Source organism: Rattus norvegicus, chromosome 1 (assembly GCF_021556685.1).
Source record: "Rattus norvegicus strain SHRSP/BbbUtx chromosome 1, alternate assembly SHRSP_T2T, whole genome shotgun sequence".
Lineage (NCBI taxonomy): Eukaryota > Metazoa > Chordata > Mammalia > Rodentia > Muridae > Rattus > Rattus norvegicus.
This window is the reverse complement of record NC_141534.1, coordinates 75248967-75267817: the sequence shown is the minus strand read 5'-3', so window position 1 is coordinate 75267817 and position 18851 is coordinate 75248967. Positions and strand designations below refer to the sequence as shown.

The 18851-nt window shown below is 36.1% G+C and overlaps 1 protein-coding gene across 1 annotated transcript; it reads left to right on the top strand.

Moving 5' to 3' along the window:
- The first annotated feature begins 13044 nt into the window (after positions 1–13044).
- Vom1r24 (vomeronasal 1 receptor 24) lies at positions 13045–13995 on the top strand. Its single transcript, XM_087602894.1, has one exon. It carries the CDS (start codon positions 13045–13047, stop codon positions 13993–13995), a length of 951 nt encoding a protein of 316 aa, XP_087459020.1.
- The last annotated feature ends 4856 nt before the right edge of the window (positions 13996–18851 follow it).

Sequence of the window (18851 nt, the reverse complement as noted above, 5' to 3'; positions counted from 1 at the left end):
GGTAAAACTGAAAAAAAGTTGCATAATGAACACCAGGGTAGTACCAACTGTATCTTGAGTTATCTTCTCTAATTTAGTTTGCACTCCAATGTTAAGCATAAACTAATGGATACCTTTCCTCTTTGTTTTTCACTGAAGCAAAAAGACCACAGGGTCTTGTGAATGGAGTGCCAGAACTCTACACCTCAGCTATGTTCATTTCCAAAAATTAGTTCTTCATTTCTGTTTGAACAATGTTTGCATTTTCACATTTTTTAGTTTCCTTTTATGTATTGCCAATATTTTCAATATGTCTCTTTCATTTAAATGCATTACAAATATTATTAGAATAGGTTCACCAATAAAAGAAATGGCAATTCCCTATTTAAGAGAATTTTAAAAGAAATATTTTTATAACTAAATCCCTTTTCATGCTAACTCAGCACACATTAGTATTTCATGTTGTACTCTTTATTGACCAATGGTGTTAGTGACCGACCTGATTTTAAAACTATACCCTTTAACCTTTAAAGATAATAATGATTATTTCTTGCTGTATCTTAGCTATGGGTCCATCTTGTGCTTGTGAAATAAACCTGGAAGATGGGACATCTGTCTGTTGGGTCAGAACATACTTAGGACACTACATTTTATTAAAGTCTCCAATGTCTTAAGTGCACATATCATTTTTCACCAAAAAAGTCACTATATCAAAATGAAAATTATTTTTGAAAAATTGTTAATGTATTCTATTTGATTATGTATGCATGAATAATTTTTCTGCAATTATATGTGTTCCCTATGACAATGCAGTGGCTACAGAGTACAGAAGAAGTTGTGAGTATGATCTAGAATTAGAATTACTAGAATTATAGGCCATTGTCAGCCAACATGTGTGCTAGGAACAAATCTCAGGTCCCCTGCCACAGTAGTAGTGTTCTTTATCACTGAGCCATCTCTCTACTCAACCAGCACCACTGCGAAAGAACGTTTTTTACAGCCAAAAACATGCAGTTAGATACCAGCAATGTGAACAAGATGCCAAGGAGGTGGGGAAAAGCTGCATGGGTGGATGGAGAATGTTTGAGGATATCTATCCTGGTTTTGTGAGGACAAACTGAGGTGCCTGGGTTTGTAAAATACTAGCCATACTCTGTGCCTTCCTCTACTTATTTTGTAAAACCAGCTTTTGTATTTATAGAATTACTTACCCTTTGTGTTAAAATCCATGTCTTGACAGTGATGATAAAGCTACTACCCACATCAGACATTTCTAAAAATCAGAGAAAGTGTCAAACAGAAAGGATAGCAGTGTCTCTTATGTTACCATTGTTGGCCATTTATATACTTATTTAATGAAAAACAAAATTTGCAAGTTCTTAGAGTTTTGAGTATGGACATTTAGATATGGACATGGGTTTTTATCATAGTTCAGTCCAGGTTACAGTGAAAATTAGAGTGCACTCTGTATGTGAGCTGCTTATATTGGGGAGTCTTCAGAACAAGGACATACATTGTACTGTCATAACCTGGCTCTTGAGGTCATGGAGAATGGAAATAATTTGATTAGTATGAGAAATTTGGTAGCAGCAAAATTGAAGAATGGAACTTAACGTCTCCTTGAGGTCAGTATAAATTAAATCAGTCCCTGATTGAATATTTTTTGGTGTTACTTTGGTGTTACTCTGTTGGTATTTCATGGTATCCCAGTGAATATAAAGAACTAAAAGATCAAAATTTGGTCTAGTGTGATTGAGGCAGCTCAACAAATGAGACTTAGTTTTTGTTATGTAGTTCCTTGAATGATGCTGGATTGTGTTTACTGTTACAAGAAAAATCTGTTCAGTGGGACATAAGCACTGGTAATGGTCTTTAGGTGCTATGTAGATTGACCTTATAATCAGGTAAGAAACACTGTCAAATTTACCTGATACAAATTGTTATACATACAGTAAAATCGAATATATTTTAAAATTATATTAACCATTAGACATTGAAATCTTAACAAAGTAAAGCAAAAGGATTAGTTACCAATGAGGATATTAGATTCTTTGTAAGTACCATAATGCACTTTGGTGTGCAGAATACTATGGGTTTAAAGACAAACACAGCTTTTCAAATTGGGCAGAGTGACTTCAGAAATATGAGCACACGAGTATCTTCACATTGTGGTGGACACCTGTCACTGCTTTTTTTTTTTGAATACTTATTTCCCGTACTACTTTGAGAGAGATTGATATCCATATTCTCAAATCGAAAGCACATCAAATACATCCACATTGTTATTTGTCACACGAGGCTTCTAAATATGTGACTTTGTTCTAAATTAAAGAACAATTGAAATCTGCCATTATTAAAATTTAACTTTCTAGTTCCTGCTTCAGTTGGATAGAAAGCACTTCTCAATTTCCACAAATTATTCTGCATAGATTTACCAAATTAGAGTGTCTGCTATTCCAACTCAATTCCATTTAATAAAATCTGCAGAAGCAGATACAATGTCCAATTTTATTTGAATTGGACCATCATCATTTCAATTCTGAATGAGAACATAATTATCTAGGCATGCCATAAGTATACCAAATCAATAACTTTTCTTGGGAAATATTAACAAGCACCTAAACACTGTCATCCATACATTACTGCCAATGTATCCAATCAGATTTTTTATTAGTAATTCATATTTCTCAAGGTGACAATTTATGGAACTACTGCCATTAATCATCCATCCATTAAAAGTACAGGAAGCACTGAATTTTTCTAAAAGAATTCCTGATACTACTATGGTCAATTCTAGATAACAAAATCTTAAAAGTTGTCCTTAACAGATTCTATTACCCTTTCATATAGGAACTACATTTATTTTCACATTATAATTTCTTTACATTCCTCTCTAGATTGAGTAGTTCTGTGGTGGTCATAAGTTCCAGGTAGCCAAACATTCATTTATCACTTCATGAATATCCATGTCTCCCCATCTTATGGCTACATTAATTGAATGATTAGGAAGATAAGTCTGATAAATATGATTTGTCCCCGTTACCTGTACAGTTACCACAGACATTATGGAAGGAACAAAAATTGAAGTGTTCATTGGCTTTCTAGACATTTGCACTATTGTTTTTCCCTCGTTAGCAAATTACTTAATCTATCCTCATTAGCAGAATCAGCTGTCTTCTTTTAAATATTTTTGATTTTTATTTTTTACAGTCATGCTATCCATGCTGGCATTGAAGGTTTACAGAAGATACCTCTTGCTTGTATTGAATTTTAATTAGCTTTAAAGGAACACACAGGGTTCCATCTTTTGTAGAAACAAAGATATAGCCTGGCCTCCTTTCATAATACCTTCTCTGCTGTCTGTGTACCCCAGGTTCTGCCTTTTTTCTGTGGCAGTGTATGGAGGACAACTGTACACAAGCTCATAAAGTAGTAGGTGGTGTCCACAGCCCATATTTACCTTTGAGGTGTCAGAGTGCTGCTACTCTCTAGACCCAAAAGAGAATCTGAGACAAATGCCATTAATCTCAGTCTCCTCTCAGAGAATCTGGGCATCACTTTTGTACAAGCTGGAAAGAAAGTCAGAAACCAGGAATTCTGAGTCACCCTTTGAAATGTGAGAGCACAGTTGCATTCCAGACTTTAAAAGGTGAGCGTGGCCCTGTATGAACAGGATACTCTCAAATTGTGAGCAATACTGAGTGTTGGAGAGATTGGAGAAGAGAGAAGGCCTTCTTTATGAGTCTTAGTGTTATGGCTCTTTTTGACAAAGGTCTTCCCTGTGGCAATTTCTTTTTTTTTTTTTGTTTGTTTTTTTTTTTTTTTCCGGAGCTGGGGACCTAACCCAGGGCCTTGCGCTTCCTAGGCAAGCGCTCTACCACTGAGCTAAATCCCCAACCCCCTGTGGCAATTTCTAACAAAGCATCTTTCTGAGACCATATTAGCTTGTTATTGTTCCTTTATTTGGAGTAAATTCTTTTTTGAAATGAACTAGAAGTTATATAGTTTTGGATAAAAATTTGAGTAATTCCTGAAAGGGAAAGAAATTAGCTTAAGGCTAAGTGTTATGAAATACTTCATTAGCATAGAAAGGCATTCTAGGAATTGTATCATATAAATGACTGTGCAAGGTCCTTTTAGTTGAGGGCCATTTTTATGTATTCCATAGCAGGTACAGACAGCAGGGAAGAGGCAACTCTACTCCTGATGTCTCAGAAATTTGAGATTCCTGAATTTTGAACATGTACTTCTTCACCAGTTGTTTTGCCTGCCTTTTTGCACCTTCCACATGCCCTATAATGCCATTTTGACTTATAAGGGCGATGTGTTTTAATAGTTACTGTCTTCTATTATTTACAGTTAAAATTTTGGATACACCAAAGTGGTAATGAGGAATGGGGAGCAAGGAAGACAAGGGACTATTCAACCAACTGTGAATTGAAATCTCAAAAGCATATTTTGTACAGAGTTCTTTTTGAAGGCATAACTAATGGTCTACCATGCATCTCCTCCCAAATGTAGCAGTCACTAGGCCCTTGCAAGAAATGTCATCTATAACTAAAGGAACCCAAGGTTGTCATCTGGGAATGTCATCATCTACTTGTCTAAACATTTCTTCAGACAACTGGTATATACGAACAAATGTGTATGCGGTCCTAACATTCTCAAGGGAAACCATGGCTCAGTCTGTCTGGCCTGCAGCAGCAATAATGTCTTCCTTTCCTCATAGAGAAAAACCTGTGGAATGATAACTATTGTTGCACTGAACTCTGGTAGGATGATACGTACACAAGGGTTTATTTATTTTCTTTGCACAAAAAGAAGAGATGGATTAATGCATGCATTAAACCTGTAACAGGTTGATTGGCAGCACATCGCTGGTCCATTGTTATAGACTTAGTAGGAAGGCAAAAGGGTAGGTATTAGAGGAGTCTTGTTCTTGACTTGGTATACATCAAGGAGTAAATCGCCTATGTTTCATTGAGGAAAGCAGCTGGGAGGGGTTGGGAATCATATATTTTATCTCCTTGGGGTACCTGAGAAAGGAAACATCATGTTAATTAATATCTGTGATAGAAAGTAAATGTTTGTCTGTGAAGAATAAACTAGCTTAAGTACATAGTATTATTTTATTAATTGAGGATTAAATATTGGCTATTAATGTACTCAGTTTTACATTTGGTACATAAATCCAAGGATGATTTTCTTTAGCCTAAAAGAATTTTTTTAAACCATTTGAAAAATTATTAAACAATTTTGGGTTAAAAACATGAACATACTTTTGAGTACTCATCTAATGAAGCATTTTTAAAAATTGAGGTAATGAAATATAACATTTTAAGTTTTCAGTGAACAGCATTGTTCTTCTAATAATGCCAATAATGAGCATAAAGATTACATTCATGCCTGGACTGGAGGATTCAAAGAAGCCTGCTCTGATGTTACTACTGCTGGCACTGCTGCCGCTAGCAGCAGCCTATATGTCTGTGCTAGGCAGGTCCTGTCTCCTCTGGTGTGTATCATCCCTGTCCTGTGTGTGTTTATTTCCCCTTGGATGTGTGCTGCCTGATCCTGGCAGGAGGCAGCTGAAAGGGTGCAATCTTCTTTGTCTTTAATCCCTGAAAAAATAGAAATGGAAGAGGAGACAAGCATAGGTACCTGATGGCATCCTGTCAGCTGTGATGGGGCTTGGACTTGTGAAATTATCACAGTGTCTTTGCTAATTCTCAGGCGACCTTTGGGGTTTCAGACAGAGGTTTTACCAACCTCAGAGAGTGGCTCTGGACTAATGGTATCAGACATCCTTTTTTCATACATGAATCCATCTCTGAACACAAACAGTGGTGCAAAAAGACAAGCAACTTTCAGTGTGGGAAGGTTTAGGAGTTTGGGGCTATGCATCAGCTGGCTGTGCCCCAGGTTAATAACCGGTTGTGGGGCTTGTGTTCTGCCTCAGTCCTTTTTCCTCACACTATACCAGATCATGTTCCCTTCTCCTCCCACCCCCATCTCCTTTCCCTCCCCTGTCTCTCCCTCCCTCCCCGTTGTGGTTGCTTTGCTCTACTTCCGAAGTGAGATTGAGAAGTCCTTACTTGGACTCTTCAGCTTGTTGACCTTTTTGAGTTCTGTAGACTGTATCTTGAGTATTCTGTACTTATTTTTTGGCTAATATCCACCTATACATGACAACATACCTTGCTTGGTTTTTGGGGGTCTGAGTTACCTCACTCAGGATAATATTTTCTATTTCCATCCATTTGCCTGCAAATCTCAGGATGTTCTCATCCCATTGTGTAAATAAACCACATTTTGTGTATCCATTCTTCTGTTCTGAGACATCTGGGTGGTTTCCAGTTTCTGGGTATCATAAATAAATCTGCTATGAACATAGTGGAATTTATGCCCCTGTAGCATGGTGGGGCATCTTTTGGGTAGATTCCCAAGAGTAATATTGCTGTGCCTTTAGGTAGGTCTATTTCCAAATTTATGAGGTACCTCCAACTTGATTTCCAGAGTGGTTGTATGAGTTTGCAATCCCACCAGGAATGGAGGAGTGTTCCTCTTTCTCTACATACTCGAGAACACGTGTGTTGTCATGTGAGGTTTTGATCTTAGCCATTCTGACTGGTGTAAGTTGGAATCTCAAGGTCATTTTTATTTGCATTTCTCTGATCACTAAGGACGTTTAACATTTCTTTAGGTGCTTCTCAGACATTCGGCATTTCTCTGTTGTGAATTCTCAGTTCAGTTCTAAATCCCATTTTCTTATTGGATAGTTTGGTTTTTTGGTGGTTACCTTCTCAATATAAAACCAGATACACTGAGTCGAATAAAAGAGAAAGTGAGAAAGAGCCTTGAACTCATTGGCACATGGGGAAATTTCCTAAACAAAATTCCAATGGCTCACAATCTAAGATCAAGAATTGATAAATGGGACCTCATGAAACTGAAAATTTTCTTTAAGGCAAATGACAGAGTCAATAAGACTAATAAGGATTGTGCAGATTGGGAAAAAAAAAACTTCACTAACCCCGCATCTGATAGAAGGCTAATATTGAAAATATAAAAACAGTATTTTAAGTCAATAACTATAATAGGGCAATCTCTGATTAGTACAGAATAAGATAGAAAAAATTCCAGGGTGTTAAAAAATTCAAGTTTGATTAATTTATTTACTGCTCTTAAGTCAGTTAAATTCTCCATTTTAGAGATATCTGTTCTGAATTTGGAAAGTCAATCCTTGCTTTTTTTCTATTATGGACAACCTCTATAACCTGTTATCTTCCTTGGTGATTTTTCTAGTACCTTTTTCTGGAATATAACCTATTTTAAACATCATTTTATGAGCTTTTTTGGAAACTGAGGTCACAGTTATTCTAATAATTCTAGAAGGTAAAAAATAAACAAATTGCCTTGGGTTTCACTTACTAATTTGCATTCATTATCCCAATATGTGTGCAGCTTTTTCATATCTATTACAAATTCCTTGTCCTATGTTTTGATTATTTTGAAATGAAGCATTTTCTTTGGTTAGCAAATGTCTATGCTTTTTTTTTTTCGACAAATGGTCAAACGTTAAAGCATCACATTTTCTGAGATTTAAAACCTTTACTTAAAGGCTTGTACAGTTAAACATTCAATAAATAAGCAGAATCAATTTAGTGGTGGTTTTTATACATTTACCTAGTGAAACAACTTGAGCTAAACTTTTAATGGTTTTATCACTTTTTGACATTCTTTATACTTTCAAAATTCAAAGATTCAAGTAACACCTTTCTTACATATAGATCTGCTATTGCTCTTTGCTCTCCTGAAGTTCATCTTTACAAAAAGTCAGTGTAAAGCTCATCACAACCTTCAATTATTTTAGTTAAAGATGTAGTCCATTTATCTGCTTCCTCAGCTCAGTCCAAATCCTTTAAAGCCACTAAAACAACATTGTGCTATGATAGCATCAATCAAGTTGTGTGTGCTTATTCCAGTAAGCAAATTTATCCTAACCTAACAAATGGTCCTATATTATGTTTATTTCTTTAGCCAGTTTAGGTTGTTCCCTGGACTCCGGTTTCTCTCATGTAAACCATTGTAATTGAAGACCCCAATCTAATATTTTTGTAATTAAGTTCTCCCAGTCTTGTGCCTATCCCAGTTATTTACTATACATCTCATATAGGGTAAAAGCATTTCATAGACTACTGCTGCTTCTTTTAATCAACTTAAATCTATTGTACCTGTGGGTTTCCAATAAATATCAACATAGCCTTGAGGATGCTTGTATCCAGTGCATTGTAACTGGAAACACCTGAGGAGGTACATTTTTAAACCTAGGCAATAATTCCTATATGTTGTCACAAGATGGTGGGGAAGATCTAGATATATTTATTTATTTTATCTATGTGAGTACACTGCTATTCTGTTGCTCTCTTCAGATATACCAGAAAAAGAGTATCATTCCATTACAGATGGTTGAGAGCCACCATCTGGATGTTGCAAATTAAACTCAGGACCTATAGAAGAGCAGTCAGTGCTCTAATGTCTAAATCATCCTTCCAGCCCTGAATTACTTCTATTTTAAAGAGAAGGGCTTTGTTTGGTTTAATTCTTGTGTAATCACTTCTTTTTTCTTTTTTTAAATTTTGACTTTTATACACTTCCTCTTCTTTTGTGAAGATACGTTTAAAAAACTTTATACTGTCATCTTTTTGGAAGTAATGTTTTTAATTTTTGTACATTTCCTCTTGTTTGGCAAAATAACATTTTATCTCAAGAAGTCTTCTACATGTTTAATTAACATTTAAAGTTGTGCACTAAATTCTAGGTCTTCCTTTTCTAGTTCTATCTCCTCTAAAGGAGGGGGAGGAAATTTCTCTCCACCCTTCTCACTGGTGTCATATTTAGTTTCTTCTTATATAAATGCCCTTGCTTATTAACAAATTAACATGGTGTATATTACATCTGTATTATTATGAGAGTTCTGCAATGTCATTTGAAATTAAAGTACCTAAAGCCAAAAAAAAATCTTTGTGGATATTTTCTCTCTTTTCTGCCAGCCCTGTCTTAAGGCTCTTAGCACATGTTTCCATTCTGACAATTTTAATTTAACATTTGGAGCTGATTTAAATCATGGATGATGCTTTGTAATTAATGTAAAGAGCTAAGTAATCTGTCATTCTTCAAGTTTCACTCCTCTTTCTTTCAATATACAATGAATTAACTGCCTATGCTTCTTTTCATGAGATTAAAAAAGTACTCATATCAGCTAGGAAATTTTCCATGACCTCTACTAAAAATCCCAGAGATGCAGTTACTACCATGTAAGCACAATTTCTTTAATTTTCAGTCCCTAGAATCTGAACTCTTCTTTATTCTGGTACATGATATTGTGTCCCAGGTATTGTTTGGTGTTGTTTATAGATGTTGCAGCAGAGTCAAAAGCAGAAAAAGAGACTATGACTTTATTTCCCAAACAGCAGAGGGTGTTGATTTTCTTGAAAATGTGTGACCCCCAGCTACATCACTCTAGCTATTTTATTCAAATATTTTTCAAGGATAATTGGAGTTGGAAAATGTTCCCACCATCAAGACTATCTTGGCCTATAAGAACAGACTACTCGTGAAAATTTCAGTCCCATATGAACATGGCTAGCCATAATCAAAATTAAAAACTTAAGATTAGCCAGTACTGTCATCTAGGACACTGGGTTCTCATTTGTTCTCTTTGAAATGTGTATCCTAAAGTATGTCATAATTCCTACTTGTGAGAAGGAGAAACAGATCTTGAATAAAAACAAATTTGAGTTCTACTCGTGACATTTCAGTGAACTCACATCTAAGTCAGCATGAGTTTTCACAAGTATTGGATGGCGTTTGTTGGGATTAGAGTCTCAATTGTCTCAAAATAGAGTCCCATAAAGTTCACATACATACACCATCTCCATTCATCCAAAATATTCTCTCTCTCTCTCTCTCTCTCTCTCTCTCTCTCTCTCTCTCTCTCTCTCTTCATTCATCTTCCCCTCCTGCTCCATAACATGTATTTTTTCTACTAGTAACACAAAAATCATCATCCTCCATTGCATGAGAATTTTTACAGTTGAGGCATAACTTAGAATAGTGTGGTAAGAGGGAAAAACACTGTATGTTTGCCAAACAGACCATTGATCCTTTGTTAAAGAAACAGACTTTTTGGTAACATTTAAGGCATTGGACCACACTTTACTTCTGTATGGATTTTATAAATGGAATCCTATATTTTATAAATGGAATCCTATAACAACAACTATTTCCCATTTTGATACTTTTCTTAATTTTTACAATCTTTGGAATGCACTTTTATATTTCCCAGTACTAGTATATAGAATTCCCTGTTTGGAAATGACATAATATTATTTAAAGCTAGGAAAACAGTTAATAGTAAGTTTAAGAAAGAAAACAACAAGTGTGGGATGAATTTTGTATTGTCTTGTCATATTCAAGGCAGACAATTTCAATTATTACTTTTTATATAATTCTTTATGATTCTGACTTTGAGAAATGATCATTGGCACAATGATGGTTTGTAAACTGACTATGATCCAGCGTGTCAGGTTTCATCATTGTAGGTGATAGTGTTTGGGATTCCTGTCAACCTTAGAATATTGTGTTCATCACTGTGTTTTGACTAACTGCTTTGGATGTGTTAACATAGCTGTTTTTTCTTGCAAGCATACCAACTAAAGGAAATTCTGTTTCCAAAAATGGCTTTTCTCACTCTAAATTTTTTGTCAACTTTCAGAAATTAAGCAATTTCTAAACTTGATACCTGTAGATCACTCATGCTGGAGTAGAGATATTATACTTAGTGTTTTGATTTATATACTCCCTCCCCAAACCTCATTTTTCTGTCCTCACTGTTTCTTATACTATATCATGTCTATTATTTCTTTTCCTTTTATGACACATTTATTGTTTTACCCTTCATACCACACATCGAGATACTCTTATGTGCCCTTTAAATGTAAAGAATCTACACACACTCACTCTGACTTAAACATACACTTCTAAATTAGAAGCACTGTGTAGTTTCTTTTTTCCCTTGCAGCCATTTTTTCTAGGGTTTTCTATATAGTGTCATTGCATGGGAAACTGTAGCCAGCTTGTATCTGGTAATTTCTAAGACCTCGACTGATCTCCATATACTTCTTCAGATCCCAGGATTTATTGCCAATTCTACCCCAGTTGTCAATTGTTCAGGTGACTATCCCTGCATGGTTGAAGAATGTGAGGGAAAGGAGTTTCCTCCCTGGAAATGCTTAGTTCAGCCTGTTGCTGATTCAGACCATCTATTAACAGCTTTTGCAAGGGATATCACTTAATTTAATAATGGTTTGCAGACACCTTCTCTCACAGGAATGGAAATGGTGGCCTGAGTGTCCATTTGACCTGAACTGATGGGTTGTCCAACCTACTGCCTTTTTTTTTTTACCATATTCACACCAGACTTCCTAGTAATGTATGCTTACCTAAGACAAATTTTCAATAGAAACACTGAACATTTACCCAGTAGGAATCATTGAATAGATAACATTTTTTTAAAATTTCTGCTGGCATATTTTACCAATTTTTATTCTGTTTTGCTTTCTGTGAGATTTCATCACATCAAATGTCCCCTTCTCACTAACAGTTCAGACCTGAGTTTGTGTGTGTGTGTGTGTGTGTGTGTGTGTGTGTGTGTATGTGTGTGTGTATTTATGTGGTATGATTTTGCATAAGTGCTAGCTCTTAAGTTAGTATTACTTGTCACTTGAACCACCATTCTAATACATTCTGTGCTTATAATACTTTTTTCTTTTCAAACATAATAATGACCCAGAGACTACTGTGATAAACCAATTTGCATATGCAGAGTATGTGTTTAGTAGGCTTGGTAATTTCCTGGAATGAAACTCTTTTAATAGGAAAACATGGAATCCATTTTTCATGGAGCTTTTAAAGTCAAACATCACAAAAATTTACATCCCTGTTGGCAATTGGTACCAGAAAACAAAGCAAAGTAAGCAGTATTACACAAGTCAAAGCCATGCAGTTAGCTGAGCTATTTTGATGCCAACTTCGTAGAAGAAGGTTAGATATTCTTGAATGGATTTTCACTTAGTTTCTAGAAAAGGGAAGATCAATTTTATGCTAACTAAAAGAAAGTTCTATCTGAAAAGAGTTAAAGAAAACTTTGCCATGTCAGAAGATTACAGATATATTCTGAGAGGTATTACATATTTCTCTTTACTTATTGTTTGATTTTACATGAGCTATAGATTAAGTATTACTTTATTAAAGAGAAATGAGAATATATTTATTTCTCTTTTATTCAAGGCAGGTAACAATGCAGATGGGCTGAACTGGAAAAATGAGAAATTGTGTAGGATTAGGGTGAATTATGTAAAATTCCCAAATAGTCCAAAAACATGTTTTGGTGGATAAAATTTATTGCTTCATTTAAGATTTATAATTTTCATTCAAATTGACTATTTTCACAACATGACCAACAAATATCAGTATATCCTACATGTCTTATATTGTTAACATAGTCTGTGACTTTTCCTTGTTTCTCTAAGATCAATATCCACCATTGTGAGTGCTGAATTTTCTATGAAATTTGGTAGCTCTCCTTCCATCAATATGTGCATTCCAAGGTATTGATAAATCCTATAGTAAGAAATATTGAAAATAAGCACTCCTTGTAGAATTCTGGGGATGAGATCACTTTTATGTGATCTGCCCTCACTTAGAAATTCTGTGGTTTCATGAATTTCAGGTACATTCTATCGGTAACCCTGTGGATTAAAGGTATTCTCCTTTATCTATAGATACAAACAATTCTATTGTTTTCATTTACCAGAGAAACAGTGTGCCCATATTTTAAGTGAAATTTTGCTGACTGACAGAAAGTACTCATGTGTATAAAAGACAATCTGATGCATCCTCTCAGTACTTCTGTGGATAAAAGATGTTTTCTTTTACATCAGGTTACAATTGTTTTCCATTATTCTTTTGACGAGAGAAATATTTCGGCCATATACAATAGAAATTATGCTGAATGACAAATTTGACTTCTGGACTATTACAATCAGGATCATTTTTTTATCACAAACTACAACTGGAATTTTTGGAAATTCCTCTCTTATATTCTATTATCTTGTCCTTTACTACAGAGAATACAGATTAAAGACCACAGATTTAATTCTCATGCACCTAATGATAGCCAATTCCTTGATCATTCTCTCTTCGGGAGTACCCCAAACATTGTCTGTTTGGGGACTGAAGGAGTTCCTAAATAATTTTGGATGTCAGCTTGTATTATTCATTCAAGGATTTGGTAGAAGTGTGTCCTTTAGTACAACCTGCCTGTTGAGTGTCTTCCAAACTATGACTATCAGTTCCAGTAAATCCTGTTGGAAGTACCATAAGGTCAGAGCTTCCAAGTACATGGGCTTCTCCATTGCCTTCCTCTGGGTATTGCATACCTGGATCAACTTCAGTTGCTTTGTATACACATTTATCAATAGAAATAGCAAAAATGTGACCAGAGCACGAGATTTGGGGTACTGTTTGCTTATAAGGGGTGGTGGCATTAGTGACTCAATTTATGCAACATTGGTGGTGGGCCCTGAAGTCTTCTCTTCTGTGCTCATTGCCTGGTCCAGTGGCTACATGATTTTCATTCTGTATGTACACAAGAGGAGGTTAAACCACATTCATAGCAGAAGTGATTCTAAGAGAATCTCTCCTGAGTCCAAAGCTACCCAGAATATCCTGGTCTTTGTATCCACCTTTCTGGCTTTCTACACTCTCTCTTCGATCTTCAGAGGCTACATTGCTCTTTTACATAATCACAATTCATGGCTGATGAACATCAATCACTTCATTTCTCTGTGTTTTCCCTCTTTTGCCCCATTTCTTCTTATGAGTCATTACCCTGCTGTGTCCAGATTCAGTTTGGCCTGGTTAAGAAAAAAAAATCCTGTTTTTTTTTATAAATAGGTAAAATATGTGTTTCACATTATTCAATGGTTTACTCACTCCTAATTCTAAGACATCAATAAAGAAATTTAAGGGCATAGTGGTTTGTCATTGTCCTCTTCAACTTATACCTACCACAGTCATCCAATTGCTAAGATGATGTGCAAAGAAGCTAGTAAACCAACTGTCAATAAGTCTGACCTTCTTGTGGCCTTCATCCTGTCAGAAATTCTTGGCCACTTAGGGCAGATTATTTTTATTCATATCATTCACAACATATATATATAGCTCAAGTCAAGCCTGCACCAAGTGCAGGCTCTCCCTCAATCTCATGTAACTGGCCACAGCTCTGCTGGCCCTGATCAGGCCCATCAAACATGGGTAAATTGGGTGTGATTCCTTCCCTCATTTCACCCTCCCAACTCCAGAGGGAATTCCAAACTTCCCTGAGGCAGCTGAAAGGCTGTCCCTGAAGCTGAATTTTATGCTGTTTGCTCCGTAGGCATCCAATAGGACTGAGGAGTAAGGATCACCCACCCCTCGATCTCAAAACAAGGTAAAACAAGGCCCATGGAACAAGCAACACTGAGGCCTGGTACAGAAAGGGTAATTCCAACAGTGCCCACAAGAAGTATTCTGCATTAAGATCAGATTATGCCTACCTTCTCAATAGCTGCTACACAAGGAAAATGAAGGGACAAACAGATGACTAAAGTCCTGTTTAATATCATAAAGAACAAGAACTATGAAAAATAGTGCCTTCAAATCAAAGTACTCTCACTTCAGAAAGCAGCAACAAAATTCATTTAATCTCAATCAATGTACTTGTTTATCAGAAAACTTGGAATATCACAAGAAAGAGCTATACCACTCCTGGACATAAACCCAAAAGATGCTTTACAATGTCACAGAGACACTCACTCAACTTTGTTCATAACAGACTTATTCATAATAGCCAGAAAATGAAATCAACCTAGATGTCCCTTAACTGAAGAAGGAATAAAGAACATTTCCAATAATTAATGGGGGTGACTTTACCTGAGACTCACAGCAGGAATCCCTATGCTGAATTAGGAATATCAACTCACCCGCAAAATTTTCATCCCAAATTTTATCCTGTCCTAAAAATAATGCAGGGACATGGGATGGAGCAGAAACTGAGGGAATGATCAGTCAACAACAGGCCCAACTAGACACCCATCCCATGGGCAAGCATCGATCCCTGACAGTATTAATAAAACTCTGTTATACTTGCAAACAAAAGCCTAGCATGACTATCTTCTGACAGTCTCCACCCAGAAGCTGAAACAGACAGATCAAGAGATCCACAAACAGTGGATGGAGCCTGGGGACTATTATGGAAAAGTTGCTGGAAGGATTGCAGTCACAGAAGTGATAGGAACTCCACAGGAAACCAACAAAGTCAAATAACCTGGATACTTGGGGGCTCTCAGAGACTGAATCTCCAACCAAACATTATACACAGGTTGGACCTTGGCTTCTTTACATATGTAGCAGTTATGCAGCTTAGTCTTCATTTGGATCCTGAGCAACTGGAGTTGGGGCCATCTTTATGGTTTTACCTGTCTGTGGAATCTGTCTCCCTTGCTGACTTATCTAGTCTGGCCTCAGTAAGAAAATATGCACCTAACCCTGAAGAGACTTTATGTGCCACTTTTGGGGATGTCCATGGTGTGCCTCTACTCTCCCAGAGGAGAAGGGGGGAATGGGTGAAGGGATTATGGGAAGGGACACAGGGAGGTGAGAGAAATTTAAATGACAAATAAATATATTAAAAAATAAGTAAGATTAGTTTCACATTGTCCAAATATTTATTGAAATCTCACCCTAAGAGGTCAATAAAGAAAGTTATGCATATAGTGCCTTTATTTTCTACAATTAACCAAAATAACCATGTAGTATTCTTAGCTGGTGAAATTAGTAACTTGAATGTACTGATCATATTGGTTTTGGTCCATTGTATTCTTCAACATATAACAGCCAGATTTTGTTTGTTTGTTTTTTGTTTGTTTGTTTGTTGCCCAGATGATATACAAAGAAGCACATAAACAACCTGTTAATACAGTTGCCCTTCTTGTGGCCTTCATCCTATTCATCCTGTCAGGAATTACTGTTTGCCTGACTGCTACACTTTTATCTTAAGGGTACTATATTCTAACTTCAAATATGATTGAGACCGTGCCTGGCTATAAACTTATAGTAAAGATGACTCTTGTTCCATGGCATTTCCTCTAGCCTATACTCATAGTAGAAAACTCATTCAGTAATAATTCCCAGAGATTTGCTTGCAATTGCTCACATAAACAAAACAAAACAAAATGAAAAGGACCCTTCATTTGATTGCTCTTAACCTTGAAGCAATAGTTCATCCAACAGTCTTGGAAAACAGGCATTGCCACTTTCCAATTAGGGCAGAAATTGGCTATTTTTATCTTTCATCTCATAGAAAAATCAATTCAAGGTAACTTAGTTTTGAAGCGTTCTTGGGTATTGTTTGCTAGTATTTTTAACTTTGTGCCCTTTTATTAAGCATACATTTTTCTCACACAATATTATCTGAATAGTTTCCTCATGCTGTACTTCTACTACTTCTTCTCTACCTCATCTCCAATTAGCAGCCATTCCCTTCTGGCTCTCAATAGAAGAAAAGTCTTCTAAAAGATAACTACAGAACATAATGAAGTAAAATATAATAAAATAAAACAAAAGCTATGATATCAAAGTTGGACAAGACAAACCACAAGAAAAAGAAAAGAGCCTCAAGGGATGGCACACTAATCAGAGACCCATTTGCTTACCATGTTCATGTGTCTCATAAATGTATCAAACAAAAAGTTATAATATATATGCTGAGGATCTGTGGTAGCCATGCAATTTCTCCTTTATTCTCTATGAGTACACTTGAGATTTGTTCAATTTTGTTTTTATAAGAGATCTTTGGCTTCTGGTATCCCTTTTCCCTTTGAACTAACTGACTCTTTTTCAGTTATAGCTCTTTTTTTTTTACTTATGATGGCGATTTTAATGGACTCATTTCATTTATTGCTGTGTCCAAGGCCTCTGCCTCTGTATGCTTTCTGGCTGTGAATCTTTTTCTTCGCTCTCTTCTACAGCAGGAGGAAGAATCTCTAATGATGCTTAAATAAGGCTCTGATATATAAGTACAGCAGAATATCATTAGCAGTCTTTTTTTATTTGTTTATAACTAAGCAATGTCATGTATGAGTTCCAACTCACAGAGTAAGTCTTCAGTCAAATCAGACATCAATTGTTTAGTCCAAAAGGGTTTCAGTTATCATTTCCTTAGCATATTTTGGAAGTAATTAGATCAAACGTTTCTGTTTGGATTTAGATTACTTTTCACTTTTTTCCCCACAGACACTACAACATTCAGATGAAATTTCTTTTTTTTATTTTTTTTTTATTTTTTTTTATTAACTTGAGTATTTCTTATATACATTTCGAGTGTTATTCCCTTTCCCGGTTTCCGGGCAAACATCCCCCTCCCCCCTCCCCTTCCTTATGGGTGTTCCCCTCCCAACCCTCCCCCCATTGCCGCCCTCCCCCCATAGACTAGTTCACTGGGGGTTCAGTCTTATCAGCTGAAATTTCTATGTAGCCACAGCTCTTGACTTTTTCCTGTTCAATGAGTTTTGTATGTTATCTTCAGCAATGGCACTTTGCTGTCATTTTGTGGAGACCTATCTATTGTTTTGACAACAGATTGGTTGTTTAGGGATTCCTAGGGAACCTCTTCTTCCAATAACTCAGCTGAATTAAAAAAAACAGTCAAATACTGGAAGCTTTGTTTGGTGTAAGGAGGGATATAGGATTGGTTAATGGCCATTGGGGATGGAGGAGGGTGGAAGAATAGGGCTGGAACTGAGAATGGAAATCAGTGGGGGAATCTCTGGGACCAGGTGGTGACCTGGGATTGGGAAGCTACAGCAGTCTATGGAGATGTCCCAGGATGAGACTCTTACCAGTGGTGTATATAGGTACTAAGATATGCACTCACTTCTTGTAGCAAGGTAGGACTTACAGCGGGAGGGGATATCAACCCACCCAAAAACTTTCAATCCTTAATTTCTCCTGTCCATAAGATGCACAAGGAAAAAGATTGAGCAGAGATTGAGGGAAAACCTAAACAATGACTGGACAAGCTTGAGACCAATTACATGAGACACCCGGCATTATTAATTATCCTTTGTTATTCTTTTAAGCAGGAACATAACATAACTGTCTACTGAAAGGCTTCATCCAGAAATGGATTGAAACAGATACAAGGACCCATAACCAAACACTAGGATCATGCTGTGTCTGAACCTAGGCCCTGCACATATTTATAGTGAATGTGTAGTTTAATGTTACTAACAATTGGAATGAGACTTTTCTCAGATTTGTTGCCTGCCATTGAGTCCTCTTACCCTACATGGACTGTGTAGTTCAGCCCCAGTGGAAGAAAGCATGTTTAATCTTGGATGGTCTAGATATTCCTGAGTAAGATGGTACCCAAGGGGAATGTTTTCCTACTCTGAGAAGAAAGGTGTATAATAGGGGGAAGAGATTTGTAAGAGTGGCACTGGATGGAAAAAAGGGATGAGGTGATGTGATTATGATGTAATGTGAATAAAAAAGTAAATATTGGAAACAAAAAGAAAGGAAACTAAAAAGAAAAAAGATTAGTTGATAAGGTAGGAGAATAAAACACAAGTGACATTGAAAGAGTAAACCACTCAACAAATTATAATGACTTTATAGTGGTGACTATAACTGAATAGACCTTTATTGACATATAAGAATTTATGATATTCAAGTATTTGAATGGAAATTTTCACCTCATTTCAGGATTTATA

Coding starts and splice junctions, on each gene's coding strand:
- Vom1r24 (XM_087602894.1), top strand. CDS start 13,045: ATGCTGAATGACAAATTTGACTTCTGGACTATTACAATCAGGATCATT.